The sequence below is a fragment of the Nanorana parkeri genome, unplaced genomic scaffold (genome assembly GCF_000935625.1).
Source record: "Nanorana parkeri isolate BGI_ZX_2015 unplaced genomic scaffold, ASM93562v1 scaffold293, whole genome shotgun sequence".
NCBI lineage: Eukaryota > Metazoa > Chordata > Amphibia > Anura > Dicroglossidae > Nanorana > Nanorana parkeri.
In genome coordinates this window covers 741,096-758,146 of record NW_017306561.1, presented here as the reverse complement: position 1 = coordinate 758,146, position 17,051 = coordinate 741,096, and the positions used below count along the sequence as shown (strand labels likewise).

At 41.2% G+C, this 17,051-nt stretch overlaps 1 protein-coding gene across 1 annotated transcript in view; it reads right to left on the bottom strand.

The window, feature by feature from the left end:
* Positions 1–7,260: 7,260 nt before the first annotated feature.
* LOC108787934 (transient receptor potential cation channel subfamily V member 3-like) overlaps positions 7,261–17,051 on the bottom strand; it is a 48,243-nt gene continuing 38,452 nt past the window's right edge. The window contains exons 16-21 of the mRNA XM_018557634.1: positions 15,755–15,920; positions 14,267–14,333; positions 13,533–13,804; positions 11,397–11,506; positions 7,641–7,720; positions 7,261–7,355 (exon numbers count right to left, since the gene is read on the bottom strand). Coding sequence (XP_018413136.1) covers positions 7,261–7,355; positions 7,641–7,720; positions 11,397–11,506; positions 13,533–13,804; positions 14,267–14,333; positions 15,755–15,920 — 790 coding nt within the window. The remainder of the gene's footprint in view (positions 7,356–7,640; positions 7,721–11,396; positions 11,507–13,532; positions 13,805–14,266; positions 14,334–15,754; positions 15,921–17,051) is intronic.

Sequence of the window (17,051 nt, the reverse complement as noted above, 5' to 3'; positions counted from 1 at the left end):
GGGCGGGGGGGCGGTAGCTGCACTGCCACGCCCCAGAACGCAGTGAGCCGGCTGGGATGCGATCCAGTGTGTTCCGGCACTGAATCGGCCCGGAACCCACTGTGTGTGGTGTGAACTAGCCTTCTAGCCTTGAGAGCAATATAGTGACAGGGTATTGTATTCTGTTTCTGTGCACTAAAATTAATTTTAACATATTTTATCCTAAAAATACTGGTTTGATGAACGTTTGCACAAATATGCGACATAAAAAAATGTATCATTCTGCAGGGCTGTTTTTTAGCCATACGGTCAGATTTTATCATGCGTGTGCAAAAATAAAGAAATTGCCACGGACGGCATGTGGTTAAACCAACAACTGCTTGTGCTTCCTTTATAACCGTTGTTCAAAATAACACCCAATAATTAAGCGTTCGGGTGAAAGGATTATTTCTAGAAAACACCTATTTCTAGAAAACACCTCTGATAGTTAAATACATCTATTATAAAGGTATACACGAGACCAAAAAGAGGGACAACTGGGGGAGAAACGGACAGAGGGATCTCAAAATAGGGACAGTCCCTTCAACTGAGGGACAGCTGGGAGTTCTGGTCATAAGTGTGCATTTCATTCGACAATACCCCATAGTATGTCCCCTCCCCCATTCACAGAGAGGTGTACAGGTTCCATGGCTCATGAGCTGCACCTATAACAAGCCATGATGTGTAGGAGACCCTCACAGAGCCCCCTGTCCTCCCTGCAGTGCCAGTTCTTATTTGGCCTGCTTCATTTAGAACATTTGTTGAGGTAAATGCACAGCCTAATGTCTCCACCCTCCACTCTGAGGTGAGGGCGTGCTTATGAGGCCTAGCGCTCACTGCTGTCTGGAAACCAAGCTCTGTCACCTGGGAAGCTTCTCTTCATGTTTAGCTGTCTGCCTCCACTGGGGTCATGTGACACTGCTGAGGTCAAATGCTCTAACATAGGTTGTCTAGCATAGGTTGCCCCGCACAAGGTATGGAATGGGTTGTTCCCGCCCCAAGAGGATTCAGCATAGGTTGTCCCCTGTGAGGTGCAGCATAGGTTGTCCCTTCAGGAAGTAAAGCGGTGTTCAGTCCACAGACAAACAATGGGGTGTTCACATTCAGAAAATAAAATGTATAAACACAATAGATGGTTTGATATTGGTGTGACCGATTTCCATGACAGCTGAGCTTAGCCTGTGTGTCAGAGGAAAGTGCAGCTATCATTTTAGCACATTGGTCTGTGAGATATGAAATGTTGCTGTGTATAAAATGCTGGAGGACATTTGTGTGGCATTTTAAAGCATAAGTGCACTTATCCTATAGGCCCTTTTAAGGTGACTTCCCCTATTCCCCCTTCTCCGTACACAGATGTATTCTTACTGAGAGGAATTTATCAAAACTGGAGCAGTTACCCATGGCAACCAGTCAGCTTCTCTCTTTCATTTTCAAAGCTTAACTGAACCTGTGATTGGTTGCCATGGGCAACTGCTCCATAATCTGTCTGCTCCAGTTTTGATAAATTCCCCTGACAGAGTTCTGACAGGCTGGCCTCCATTGTTTGTTTACATTCTGCGGCGGACTTCTCCTAGCTGCACACTACTTGACTTCTACCCCCATTGACTTCTACAATTCCCCATAACATGTCAACTCCCCCATTCACAGAGAGGTGTACAGGTTTCATGGCTCATGAGCTGCACCTATAACAAGCCATGATGTGTAGCAGACCCTCACAGAGCCCCCTGTCCTCATGGCCATGCCAGCTCTTGTTTGGCCTGCTTCATTGATAACATTTTGTGAGGTAAATGCGCAGCCTAATGGCTCCATCTTCCACACTGAGGTAAAGGTGTGCTTATGAGGCCTAGTGCTCATTGCTTTCTGGAAGCTGAGCTGTGTCAACTGGGAAGCTTCTCTTCATGTTTAGTTGTCAGCCACCCCTCCTCCCCCCAGGGTCATGTGACAATGCTGAGTCTCCGCTTCCCACTCAAATGCTCTAACCTCACCTAAAGGGGCCTAAATACTTTATTTTAGGGCCACGACTGGAGGAACGGACGGGGGGGTACAGCTGGCTCTGGATAGGCAGAGCCAGCTTACATAAACAGTGGCAACCTGAAGTGGTTATATCAAGGTTTGCAGCCATGATCTTGGTATGATTTTTTACAACCAGTGATGACTGTCACATACAACCGTTCAGGCACCTATAGAGCCGCCCGATCACTTATATGGTGTTGGGGAGAGTTAAAATAATTTTTTGCCATCTGTGTCTGATTAGATTTCCATTGACTTCATGTTCAATAAACTCAATAGGAAGTGAGAATATATCTTTCCAATGTAAGCAAATTCTTGCCTCAGACAGGTGTCACAGGAACGAGTGTCCCCATAGAATGATTTTCACCCTATTCATGTTCTTTTGCAAACTAAAATGTCGGTTTTCCCTCAATTTCTTTCCTGGTGACATTGGTTATTAGGACAATTACATAGAGTTAATGTTCTTAAGTTTTACTTTAAAAGAGAACTATGAGATGGGGATGAAAATCACTCATCTTCATAGTTCGAGCCGACCTGTGACAATGAAACTGTCACACGTCGGCTCAATAGATCGGGAGGTGAGCGAACACATACTGTCGCTCTCTCACTTCCCGATCGTCTCCCTGCAGAGAGTCATGACCCTCAGTCACCGCTACCCGCAGGTATCCCCCCCCCCTCCCCACTCCGAACATCCAGCAACGACTGGAGGAACGGACGGGGGGGTACAGCTGGCTCTGGATAGGCAGAGCCAGCTGTCACTCACGCAGCTGGGTGGATCTCTGGTGGTCTCAGTCTACCGCGAGCTGTAGCTCGCGATATACTGAGCTTTGGGTCACGGGAGGACGCTAGTATATGTCCTCCTGTGACCCTTCAAGAGAACTATGGTGAAAAACACTTACCCATAGTTGTCTTCTAAGGGCCCATTTACACCAGCAGTATTTACTACTGCGTGGCCTCTGGTGTGCTCTGTGAACGAAGCAGGACATTGCACTGTTTACCTTTCCTTTTCATTTATTTTTAACTTTATTGAAATGTCACTGAGTGTAAAAAAAGGTGCTGCATGTCCTACTTTTTTCATGCTGCTGTAAACTGACATCACAGGACACAAGGCAAATTGCCCTGTCTTTGCATTGAGACTATGTTGGGCAAGGCTGCTCACCGCAACCCAACACATCTGCTTTAAACGGGCCTGAATTTAGATTCCATACATTTCACAAGAAAATATTATTACAGCCCAGTCAGCTCACCTACAATCCAAAGAATCATTCTTTTTTTTCTTCATTTACTTAGTCTCCCAGCATGCTGTATGCCGGCATGGATTCACACGTGCATTGTGCTTAGCATGCGTGAATGCATTGGATTGATGTGCGGTTGTGTTTTTTTCGTTTACCTTATTTTGTGCTCTTTAACGTGCACTGTGATGTATTGTGGTGCGCTGCAACCGCATGTTCCATTTTCACCCAGTGCACATCAACGCAGCACACTATAACATGGAGCGGAGTCATTTGTTAGTGACAGGCTTTCAGGGGATTCAGTTAGGCCAGATTTATGTTGCTGTAATGGCATGGTAGCACAACGCACCATGCTGGCAGATGTGCGTTGCAGCACAGCGCAACAGCGCCAACACACTAATATAATGAACTGCTAAAAATGCTACACCTTCTTTAGTGCATGAGGCAGCCCATTCACATGAATAGGCTGCGTTATTGCAATGCGTGACAGAATGTTTGCTAACAAAGATGTAAATGGGCCCTTATAGTAAAATGGTCCTCTGAGGCCTCCAGTTTGTATTAGAGCAGTGTGTATAGGAAGCTTAACAAAGCATTTGCAGAGCTTCACGCAAGCTTTGTTGAAGGTTGCTTCACTTCCTGCTTGGGAATGTTAAATATAAACCTTAATGGAAGTGCTGACTGTCACTTTAGGGGTTATGATGTCAAACATTGTGTTTTCTATTCAAACGCATGCAGCTATTCGCTGCCCGTTTTTAAATACCGGCCATTTCCCGCTCGCGCGCGTCTGACGGCGCGCACAAGGGGGGCGTGTCTGAGCGGACGTCTAGAGACGCCCGCTCAGATCGAGAGAGCTCCTGGCCGGCCCTTTTTTTACTACGGCCGGCCCGGAGGTAGTTAAAAGGAAAATTACAAGGTCTGCACTTAACCTACTTTGCCTATAGCGAGCCAGAACCAGTGCCATCCAGTACAAGTGCTAGCTAGAACCAGTGTCATCCAGTTCAAACATCCATCAGTACCAGTGCCAGCTAGAACCAGTGTCATCCAGTTCCAGCATCCATCAGTACCAGCTAGAACCAGTGTCATCCAGCTCCAGTGTCCTCCAATATCAGTACCAGCCAGTACCAGTTAGAACCAGTGTCACACAGTTCCAGTGTCCCATAGTACCAGTGCCTACCAGTACCAGTGTCATTCAGTATCAATGCCATCCATTAACAGTATGGAACCATTAACAGTAGAAACAGTATCATCCATTTCCAGTGTCATCTAGAGCCAACCAGTACCATTATCATCTAGTATCAGTGCCATCCATTAACAGTGCCAGCCATTATTAGTGTCACCCAGTACCAGTTCCAGCCAGAACCAGTCCATGTTTAACCAGTAACAGTGTCATCTAGAACCAGTGCCAGCCAGTACCAGTGCCATCCACTACCAGTGTCATTCAGCACCAGAACCAATCTGTTCATAGTTCATAGACTCTATAACTGTAATACAGACTAATATACCCTTATCTGGTTTTTTTTTGTTTTGTTACCAAGGAAATGTAGCAGAACACATTTTGGCTTAAATTTAAAAAAAAAGATTATTTATTTTATATTTTTTATATCAGAAAGGAAAACAGTTTGCTTTTTAAAATATAAGGTATTTTTTTCTTTATATAGTAAAAAATAAAAATGCCAGAGGTTATTAAATACCACCAAACGAAAGCTCTATCTCTCTCAAAAAGTATTTTATCACAGTTGTGAAAGGAATCTTGAGAATCAGCCCTCACTGATTTCTTCCAATAATGCGTGTTACTTAGCTGTCACGGTAAACCTCTGAATTATGAGCATAACAGGCAACTAGCATTTTCAGAAATAGGTTCACTTTATGCAGGCAGCATAAGTGGTCACAGTAAAAACCAGTGCTTCATCCAAAGTTTATCTCCACATCTTTTTATTTAATACAATAAAAAACATGTAAAAAGCATGAAAGTCACATAAAAAATATGGTACAGTAAAAACTACAATAATAGCTGAAAATATGTAATCACTAAATAGATACATTATATTTCTCCTTTACTTGTCTCAGTTATATATAAATCATAGGGATTGATTTAAAAAGAGTTTGCTGGGCTGTTGGCCCTGTGAATATTTGTGAATGCTCATTATGTGTGAATATATGCACAAACGAATGTTCTTTAGTTTTTTCCTTTACAAGTGTAACTAAATTTGAGCATTCTACTTGTAATATCACATTATGGACACTAGATGGTGCTAAAGAAGCATAGGATATAAATACATATTTCCTATGTTCCTTTAGTGCCATCTAGTGACCATATTGCAGTATTACAACCAGAACATTTGACTTTTATTACACTCGATAAGGAAAAAAATCTAACAGGTTTATTCACAAAGCTGCCAAAGGCAGCCTAGTGAATAACCGAGCCGAAGTGAAGTGAGCCAAACGATGGTCGGCTATTTACTCCGGCTCAGTACGGCTGATTACAGCCTTACATCGGCTTTAATCAGCTGTACATTGGCTGCCTTTGGCCAGCCAAACATGCTCTGCATGCTCACCTGAGCTGAAGTGTAGAGGGACTTTGACTCAGCCGATCCAACATCAGGATCAGCTGAGCCGAAGCTCCGGCAGCTCACTCACTGCCATTCACCCCTATTCTCATAGGGGCCGAATGGCAGTAATTCGGCTTGGCTAGTCTGCTTGGTACCTCCGAGGTACTGAGCAGAAAAGAAAAGAATTGAAAAGATTGAGAAAAAAAAGTCTAAAAATGATGAAAAATAGGTGAAATAAAAAACAAATATATTTTAAAGAAGAGAAAAAAAAAGAAAAGTTATTGTTTAATGACAGATCAGCGTCCCCAGGTCATTTGGGGACGCTGATCTGTGACAGCTGGGCAGAGCCAGCCGTGAGATCACGGCTGGCTCTGCCCAACTGTCAGTTGCGGGGAGAACGACCGGCCCTTTGGCAGGCCGTTTTCCCTGCTTCGGCTGTCACTTTGGCTCAGTCGAGCTGAGACATATTGTGAATAGCACGTACAGCAGTCCTTCGGTTCGACTGAATCAAAAGGCAGAGCCGGCCGAAGCTAGCCGAAGGATCAGCTGAAGTCGTGGCTGGATCCTTCGGCTCTTTAGTGAATAACCCCCTAAAGAACGTTGATTTGTGGATATATGTACGCACAAGACGAACATTCACAGATATTCGCAGGGCGAATAGCTCTGGGAATTCTTTATAGATCAATCTCCTAGTATTGTGAGTTTTGACACAGTCCCAGGAGCATAGGTAAAGTTACATGGTTTGCTTTTCAGTAATCAAAACAAGCAATACATTTATGATTTCCATGGGAGTGTAACTTAGCTCCTTCAGGCCCCAGTACACGGTGGTAGTGGTAACACTGTTTTGCTCCACGCGTCTATGTATTTAGTTTCTGTGCATGAAGAAGCTTCCACTGATCATGCAAAGCTTCTCATAATCCTGATGGAGGCATAGAGGGGGGTCACAGAGCCCAAAGTTCTTTGACCACTGGAGGTTGTGTATGACTGCCCCCCTTCCATCTTTGATAGTTCCACTGCCAGGTCTCTTTATAATTTTGCAGTAGCAGTGGCATTTCGAATAAAACACTTGTATCCCATCTCTTTCCCAATTCCCCCGAGTATAAAAATAGTTGTTTGAACTTTCTCTTCACCTTTTTTCCTCTTACTGCAGAAAGCAAATAGAAACCATTGTCTTTGATTCCTCATGTTCTTCCGGATAAGAATAAATGGCAATCTTAATACTGCAGGACCTTGAATAGTTAGTAACGGGAGCTCAGATCTGTTTGGACACCTTTGTGAAAAATGTTCCATAGCTGGCTGTAAAAATTGATCTTCGGCAATGTAGAATGGGAAGCCAGGTGTTCTTTAGCAGCATAAACATTGCACATAGTGTAACCATGCTTGTTACAAAAAATGTACCAATGGTAATAATAAGACCATTATTAAAATAATTATCAACTAGTTTCAAGAATTCAGTTGTCTGCACTGTGCACTTGAACTGTAATTTGGGGAATTTGTTTAGGATGGACCGGTCCATCAATGGCATGCAAATCGTTGTAACTGGCACCTTTTAAAAAGAAGAATACATTATGACATGACAACCCAAGTATCCTTTTTAAGCCACATATGTTGCATGCATTAGAGAAAAATGTGTACAATGTTTTACTTGTGTCATAGATGTTGCAGAGTACTGCTGATCATCATTGTCAACAGGAAGAATGCTGGCAGGTTTAATGATCTGTCCTTAGGAACTTGTACACACAAGAAAAATTATGTTCCCTGAATGAATGAATTGTATACATTTTGCACAGAGGATCAAATTTTGCTAGCAGCACTGTAAAACAATACACACCATTTAACTTTGAAATACCGGGCTCTTCGTTCAGGCAAATAACCTGATGATGCCACTCCGTCCATTTAACTTCATTAATTCTGCAGATAGCAAAAAACAAAAACAAATGTTTTTATTAAATGCTTTAGTTTAGTAGGTGAAAGAACTCTAATGCTAAGTGCAAAGCGCAGAAACCCATTGCAATGAATCAGATCTCATTTTCATGAAGTCTGTTTAGTGCAAGATAACTTCTTGCACTAATTGCCTTAACTCATATATAAATAGAGGTAAATGAAGCCTAGATGGCAAGAACAAGTTTAGCAGCACCAGTACTTAGTGTCAACAGCTACGTTGACAATAAGACCCCTGAGTGTTTTTGTTGAGTGATTCCCGAAGCAGGACAATGCTCAGGATCCCATTACTCTCAATAGGCTTGTTCATACCTGTTTTGTCACTTATGGTCTGTTGTGTGAAGCTCGAAAAAGTACATGAGATCCTTTTGGGGGGCAAAATCATGCATTTTTGGCCCCATACTGCAAACTATGGGGTTAGGGCTTTTCCCCATAGTTCTCCTAAGGGTAATGGGAGGACACAAACTAGCGTCCTCCCGTCACCCTAAGCTCAGTATACTGAGACGCCGCAATTATGTCTGGATCCCGGCAGCTGCGTGAGTGACAGCTGGCTCTGACTATCTAGAGGCCGAGCCAGCTGTACCCGCCCCCTCCCCCGTCCGTTCCGCCAGTCAGCGCTGGAGGATCGGAGTGGGGGGAATTCAGCCCCTCCCCTGTCACGGCAGAGAGCCGTGACAGGATCAAGAAGTGAGCGAACGCCGGTATGTGTTCGCTCACTTCCCAATCTACTGAGCCGACCTGTGACAGTTTCATTGTCACAGGTCGGCTAGAACTATGAGGTGAGTGAGAAGCACTCACCTCATAGTTCTCCTTTAATGGGAGTGATTAAAAATTGCTTCAAGAAAATGTGTTTGTGCGTGTTTCTCAGGTCCTCTCATTTAAAAGTCTATGAGGCCAAAAACACACAATCCTGGTCCTGCATTACACATCACACATAAAAATCTGCAAAAAATGCATTTGCAAATGCACAGAAAAAGACCTTTAAATCACCTGGCTATGCTCACACTTAGGTGTGAATGGGGCCTAACTCTATAAGCTCAGTTTACGAAGGTTTACACAAGGATAAGAGTATGATTATTATTAATAGTATTATTATTTTTGTGATTATTATTATTATTATAATACCATTTTCAGCCATGTGAGTGTAATTTTCAAACGACGTTGAACTCAACTGAAGATAGCTGTTGCTTTTTTTAAAATAAGGGTCGCTATCCTTGTGTTTTAGCTTTGCGAATTGAGCCTTAAATCTAATTTCCCTACACAGATCACTTTTATATTATATTTAAGTGAAGTTTTAACATGTAAAGGTTTTACTGTGCACTGTTTTAATAAATTATCTGCTGATATTACCATAAACTAACAAATGTACAAAGAATTGGAAGTATTTTACACAATTTTTAGTAACATTTTAAAACTTTTTAAATTAATTTGTTTATTTTACTTTACACACTGTATTGCAGGCTTCAGCTGTCATTGTGCTGCTCCCTGTGAAAGGTGACAAGGACAGTATATACTAAGCTTAATTATATACTATTTGGAAGAACAATTAACTCAGGTCAGGTGGACAATATATATTTACCTATTAGACACTTCTCTGGACGAACAATTATATATGACTTTCGGTACACAAGGTCAGACATATGGTCATCACAACCACACTTAGTACAATTGCAGTTAACAATTTCATTTATACAGGTAGGAGCATATTCCTACCTAAGCTATATCCATATTAAATTTTCTTTATCAGCATTTACACACATTATGTGTTCTGCCTTGACAGGCAGGAAATTATACTTAGCTGCCTGCCATATCAAAATTGGTCACAAGATGGTGTTGAAGAGAACATATCTCTATTTACAGTAGTTAGACCATTTTTCTTTAGTAAAACTCCAGGCACAAGGGCATTCTGGGAATTCAGCCTCGATCTTAGAACAGAGGAGAAGAGAATCCAATGCCTTCCTAAGCACATGCCTGGAGGAAAACTCCCAAATCCCTTTCGGCAGCATTGCTGGTATGGATGGACTTATTTTACTCTGTATTTGTAAGCTGACATTAAGCTTACATGTTTAAATGCTGATTGTATGTTTTCATGGTCTTTTTCACCAGTTTCACCCCACCCTGTTTTGGTAATAAAGCTTTAACATTTCACTCATCGAGCTATACAGGCAACAGCGTAACATGTAGCGGGGACAGAACATTATGTAAAGGGCCTTTCCATCCAAAACTGATATTTAACTTTTTGGCAGTTCCCTTTATTTCTCTGGGACTATATTGGTGAGGTCTCTTCTCTTGAGTTCCTGTGTCTGCACATCTGCTGTTCCACTTCGTGAGAGGATTCATACTCTCCATTTTTGTAAAATACAACAGAAGGCGCTGGGACACACAAAGATGGACTAGGGCACACAAAACCCATAGGTGAGCTGCAGCAGTGTTAGGAATTATAGCAGGTAGCTCTTAGTTGGAGTATCTAAGACATACAGATGTGTTGGTACCCTTACAGCTCATTGAAATAATACTTCATTCCTCCTGAAAAGTGATGTAGTTAAAAGCAATAGTCTTACCTGCATGCATTTTTATTCTATATCATAAAGTAAAGCACAGAAAATGTGAAAAGAGATACATTATTGCTTATTCTACAAAGATATTCTAAAATTGCCTGGACAGATTTGTTGGTACTCCTAGAAGAGATTATAAATAATTGAATCATAGTGATATTTCTGTAATTATTATCACACACGTCTTTAATCATGTAATCAGTCAGTCAACCTGTTTAAATGGAGAAAAGTAGTCATTCTGCTGTTTAGTATCATTGTGTGCACCACACTGAACATTGGCCAGAGAAAGCAAAGGAGAGAGTTGTCTGAGTAGATCAGAATGAAAATTAGAGACCAGCATGTGAAAGGTGAAGGCTATGAGAACATCTCCAAGCAGTTTCATGTTCCTGTAACTACAGTTGCAAATATGTTTAAGGCATTTAAGTGTCATGGGAGTGTAGCCAACCTTCTTAGAGGTGGCTGCAAGAGAATAATTGCCCCCTTATTAAACAGAAGGTTTGTGCAAATAGTTGACAAAGAACAAGGGAAACTTTCCAAAGAGATATGAGCTATACCCCAAGATCAAAGTACGTCAGTGTCTGATTGCGCCATTTAATAGATGGAGGAATTAAAAGCCACACCAATTAAAATAATCTATGAGCCAAGAAGTCTAAAGAAGGCAACCTTTAAACTTGTGACAGCTGGAGCAGTTTGCTCAAGAAGAGTGGGCCAAACTACCTGTTGGCATGGGCAAAATGGGCAAAAGTCTCATTGATAGCTACAGAGATTACTTAGGGTAAGAGTCCCATCATTTTTGTCCATGCCATTTTCATTTGTTTTATTATTTACAATATTGTGTTGAATTAAAAATCAAAAGCAAAGTTTGATTTGTATTAAATAAGGAATAATCAATGATGGATTGCAATTACCTTTGTCAGTTTCAAGTTACTTTAGAGAAAATTGTTGGTTCTCCTTTTTTTATGGAAGGGTATCATCAAATTCGTCCATGTCTGTCAAGGAACCTGGAGACTAACTTAGCCCACCATGCTCCGCACATGAATGCAATATTCTGTTGAGGTGAACTGACCCTTACTATCATTATACCGTATTACCTTAAACATAAACGGTCATTTTCTGAGATGTTGCAGATTTTTCCAAGTTCAAACTTATTTCTTAAACAGGTTGGCAAGGATTTTTCATACTCCAGAATTGTTCTAGCTCTCTGAAAAATAAATGGTTTGTTTTTAATGTAATTTCCCTTCCATAGGTAGGTTACCCTTATTGCTAATGTAGAAGGTAAAAAATGTCATCCCATCACAGCGCTGGAAAAAAATCATCAATGTCTCAGAATGGACAAAATAACAGTCCAAAGGGGCCGATTCCATAAAGTGGACCTTGCACCTTTTAGAAAAATTAAGAATATACTTACCTTACATCCTGACCTCCACCCATGACTCCTAGAATCCGGCATTGAAGTGAGATCCCCGGAAAGCTAAGGATCCCAGATCTCATGAGAAGACACTCCTACACAGTGCTGGAGCTTTCCCAGGATCCCTAGCCAAGACAACGCCATTTACAGGAATCACCTGGAAGTCGGGTGTAAAGTAAGTATATTTCTCATTTTTGTCCTAATGTTTCATTTTCTTTTGTCTTTAACTATAGAGGAAGTTTATCTGACGATAAACTGATGATGAGGATTTGCAACAATGATTGCAGGTTTTGCTGCAGTTCACAATTTAATGAAGCCAGATCTACTGAACTGGAGCATGTTTTCAAATCAGCTATGTTGTCTTGGAGCAGCAAAGGCAAACCTATGGCATGCATGCCAGGCAGGGGTGTCGATTTTGTATTGCCCCATGCCCGGGACATGCAGTTCCTGGCGCCGGGCAGATAGTTTCTTTCTACATTAAGCCCTGCTTTGGGCAAGCAGGGCTAAATGTACAGCACAGGAGCTGCCGCTCGTCCAGTACAAGTGATTTTGTCAAGATTACTTGTAATAAGCCTGCTGGTCCGTCCCCCACTCCATGGGCCGCCCCCACATCCGGCTGCCTCTCTCCCCGCTGGCCACCTCTCTCCTTGTCATGGTTTTTGGGGTTGCCCACTCTTCTGGGGGACTTGGGACCATGGCAGTTTAGTTCAGGATGGAGAGCTTGGAGCGGAGAAGTCCCATCTCCAGTCTGCTTCATGTTAAACAGTGAGACAGGAAAGCTGTACTCACAGCCTTCCCATCTCCGCTGTCACAGGAGAGCCAGCACAGTGCTGTGCTAAAACTCCTGTATTGGAGGTGACCGGTTTAATAAAGAGAACTTGTCACCTCCAAATGTTATCATATGGTGCTTGTTATCCCCTATGTGATAGCAATAAATGTAAGTGAAAAAAAAGTAAAACATAATAAAATAAATAAAAAGTTTAAAAAATAAAAATGTATAAAAAGTAAAAAATTATACAAATAAGTACAAATAATAAGCAATAATTTTTAAAATAAAATATAAAAAGTGATAAAAATGATAAAATATATAAAATATATAAAAAAATAAAAAAGTAAACAATAAGATAAAAAAAGATGTAAGAAAAATAAAAAGTGATAAAAAAAGTAAAAAAAATAAAAATAAAGATAAAATTTAAAAAAAATTAAAACCAACCCTGCCACCCCCGCCATATGCATGTGAATAAACGCATGCGTAGGGCATTGTATGTGTGTGTGTGTGCTGCCCCCATTTCACTGTGTGACATAGTGTGGTAGCTGACCAGCAGCGCTCTCTTACACGCACAATGTGCATTAAAAGTAATTTGGGAAAATGGAATTACCTGCTCAAATCTGGCTCCCTGTGCCCCCTGCAGTCCTTTCCTTGTATCAGTGAACCTGGCAATTTGTAGCTGGCTACATAGTTACTGCTATAGCTGACAACAGTGCTTGTCTAGGCTACAAACTACTGGTGTGCCATGGTTATCAGAAGCTGCATTGGATAACACGAGTAGTTACTGAAACTAGCAATTCTCAAGCTAGCTCCAAATTCAAATGCCCAGCAATTGAGCTACAAATTGCTTGCAATTTCTGCAACACAGGCCTTTCACTGTCTGTATTGTATTTTTACCTAGCAGCAAAAATGTTAGGAGAGCGATTTTGTAGCTGCTTACAAATGACTGCTACAAGATCACTTGTGTGATAGCTGTATAGAAAATTCTAAGAAGTTTGGGAACATTCACATTTTCCATTGTAAACTGAAGAGATTATTGCTCATACCAACCTGAAGTCTCCAAATATTTTCGCTGTCTTTTGAAATGTCATCCACAGTCCCTGCCATTAATGCAATCAGCATGTTTAGAAGAAGCACAAATGTTAGAATGACATAGATAATAAGAAGCATCAGAAACAGGACTGGGTATTTCGAATCGTGCTGCATCTCCAGGTCTCCTAATCCTATAGTCAGTTTAAACAGTTCCACAATTGCTCTTCTAAAGCTGTTATACCTCCTGCATTCTGAATCATCGGGGCAGTTTTCGATTAATGAGGCAAGAGCTGGAAAGGAAATAAATATAATGAAACTGATTATGTTAACAGAAAAAACTAATGCTATGAAAATTGTTAAAGGCAGCCTATTCTACTTTTTTGGGGGGGATGCATAAAAAAACTTCTCTATCTTCACCCTGCATCATTAATGTCGTTTCCACACCCCTATAGCACTGCCCATTGGAAGAAGGTGGCCAATCCCTGAAGATGACAAATCACTTACCCACACCAAATCCACATAAATACAGAACATACACTAGTAAGAATTTTAAGACATCATTCAAGATGACCTTTTTTATTGAGATGCATAAAGAACTTATCTCTATGCAAAATTCCATCTGGAAGAAGTAGCACCCATAACAGGTCATCACCCTGCCCCTTCACCCTGCATCATGAATGTAGTTTCCACACCCCTACAGCACTGCCCATTGGAAGAAGATGGCCAATCGCTGAAGATGACAAATCACTTACCCACACCAAATCCACATAAGTACAGAACATACACTAGTAAGAATTTTAAGACATCATTCAAGATGACCTGTAAGTAAGAATATATTGGTCATGAAAAACAGGTACAGTATTATGATGTATTATGCTGTACAAATGTAGTTATTTAGCATTTTTAGAACAAACCTTTCTAGCCACCCTGTCCTAAGCAGAAGAGTGAATTTAGAAGTTGCCACACTGTTGTCAGCATAAGTCTGATTGATAATTCAGCTTTTTGAGTCTCCAGCTCGCTAGCCCACACTGCCTCATATGCCCTTGGGGGTCACAAGGGTGCTAAGCATTCTACTAACCACCAAGAGTCCAAACAATCATTTAGCTTGATCATAACGTGTCTCATATCCTATTTCCTATACAGTACTCAGAGAAGACATTAATCTTAGTTATGAAGGACTGCTAAAACATCCCAGCATGTTTGTATTAGATTGCTAATTAGTGACTCAAAAAAAAGGAAGTTACATGCTGGCCCTTCTCAGTATTTTTGTAAATTTTTTAAGTGCATCATGTTTTTAAAAAATATAATAGATATTTTAACAACAGGATATTATCATAAAAGGAACAGCAATAAAATCACTTTAAGGAAACTCCCATAAGAGAAACATAGATGTCATTGCTGACCTCTCTGGAAACTGCTGGCTGACTGGCCTTTATGTTGACCCTCTGGGTTCAATACTTTGTGATTCACTGAGTCAAAAAGTTGAAAGATCAGAACTTCTGACTTCACTTTGACATTTTGGATCTGCAGACTTGTTCCAGATCAGTGACTCCAGTGGATCAATATAGCCATTAGACAGTCTGTGTTTTTCTGAAGGAGGATAGCAATGGCAGCCTGTATATTCCTCCCAAGACAACTTTATTTTATTGCGCACCTAGCACCTAGGTCCATCTGTCTCTAATATGTCACCTTATCAAGGAGCTCTCCAAATAGTTGTAACTAGAGAAACCTAGGCAGTGCCAACTGATCACATCAGTCCTGAGGTTCTCTGCCTTGGCAGTGGACATATGTGACCATGCTTATGCAGAGAGGAACTGGGAAGAACTATGAAAGAGTGAAAACTATGTAAGATGTACTGAATATGTTTTGTTATCTTTACACATCTTGAATGAATACTTCCACGCTCTTGGCAACATTTTTCATTTCACCTTACATTTAAATTGACAGGCTGTCTCTGTTCCCACTGAAAAGGTCCAACCTTAAGTTTTGTCATGGTTACCACTGTCACTGTGACAAAAAGTGCAGAGAAGTCAAACTTTATGGCTGTCACTGAAACAGGGGTAGACAGGGGTGGAGAGGAGGTAGGGGTAGATAGTTCCACTTTAAGTATTTTTAGTCAGGTTATGTTTTAGCCTGATTTTCAAAATAATAAGCTGCTAAAAGATTTAATTAGACACATAATACATAAACCAAAAGGAAATGCCCATATCTAGTGAGGAACTGTGTACATTGGCACTTACCTTCTGTATCATAACATTGTAGACTCCCAGGGACTGGAATCCTCTTGTATAATACATTAAGTTTGTCCACCCAAGGGCCATAGCAATGACTGTAAAGGCCAGATACACTTCTACTCCAATTATACAACATAACAATGATACGATGACAAGGACTGCATGTATGAAACTGAAAAAAAAATCCAACTTAAAGCTGCTACACTTGTTTAAAAACTGTAAATGACACAATGTTGGTTGTGATATATGAAGCCAGAGGTGCTATACTAAAAACTATAGAAAACTATACTGAAAAAAGTAAGAGGCCCTTTTAAAACGAAAAACCTCCCAAACTATTTGCAGCCCAATATAAGTTTCAGGAGACCTTTATTAAGAAGTAAACATACCTGTAATAAATAAAATAAACTGTCCTGCCTTAATAACGCGCTGACAATTCCTGTAGAGGATGTACCAGTGTTTAAGGATATCAGAACTTGGGGTAAGTGTATTCATACATCCCAGTAGAAGACTCCTAGGCTTCACCCTGGGAAGTCTTACTCCCAAACCCCCCTCCCTCCCCCAGTACAAGAAGCATTTTCATTACACCCAGGCTCCTACCTCTAAACCCAGGCCCGGGCCAGGAGCACAGTTCAACCGCAAACCCTGGTCCTCTAAATCCCCCAATCTTCAGACAAGTCCTCTTCAGCATGAAGAGATGCATGCCGCCACTTTCTATATTGGGGGGAGTCTGTTAGCCTTTGCAGACATCTGGTTAGACATCATCTCAGATGGGTACGGGAAGTGGTTTCCATATTAGAGTTCACCTTTTAGCCCCCTCCTTAGTTAGCAGACCCCCATGCAGCTTTTGCAGGTTTTCTGGATCATGGGGTTATTTTACCAGTCCCTGTGATGGAAAGATTTAAGAGATTTTATTCCAACCTTCTCACAGTTTCCAAACCAAAAGCAGACATTTTCCCCATCATGGATTTCAAGGCCTTCAATATCTTTATTTGGGCATAAAAATTCTGCATAAAATCCACCTGGTCTGTCAAAGCCTCCCTCCATCAGGGAGACTTCTCTGGCCTTTGTAGACTTCAAGGAAGCATACTTGCATGTCCCTATTTTTCTAGCACATTGGTGATTACTTTGCTTTACGATGGGATCCCAGTACTTCCAGTTTGTAGCCCTGCCATTTGGCTTATCTTTCATACCATGCGTGTTTACCAAAGTTCTAGCCCCTAAGCTTAACTTGCTATGCTCCCAGGGCACCCCCTTTGTGGAATATCAGGACAAGCTCCTGTTGAAAGAGCAGTTGGTACAAATA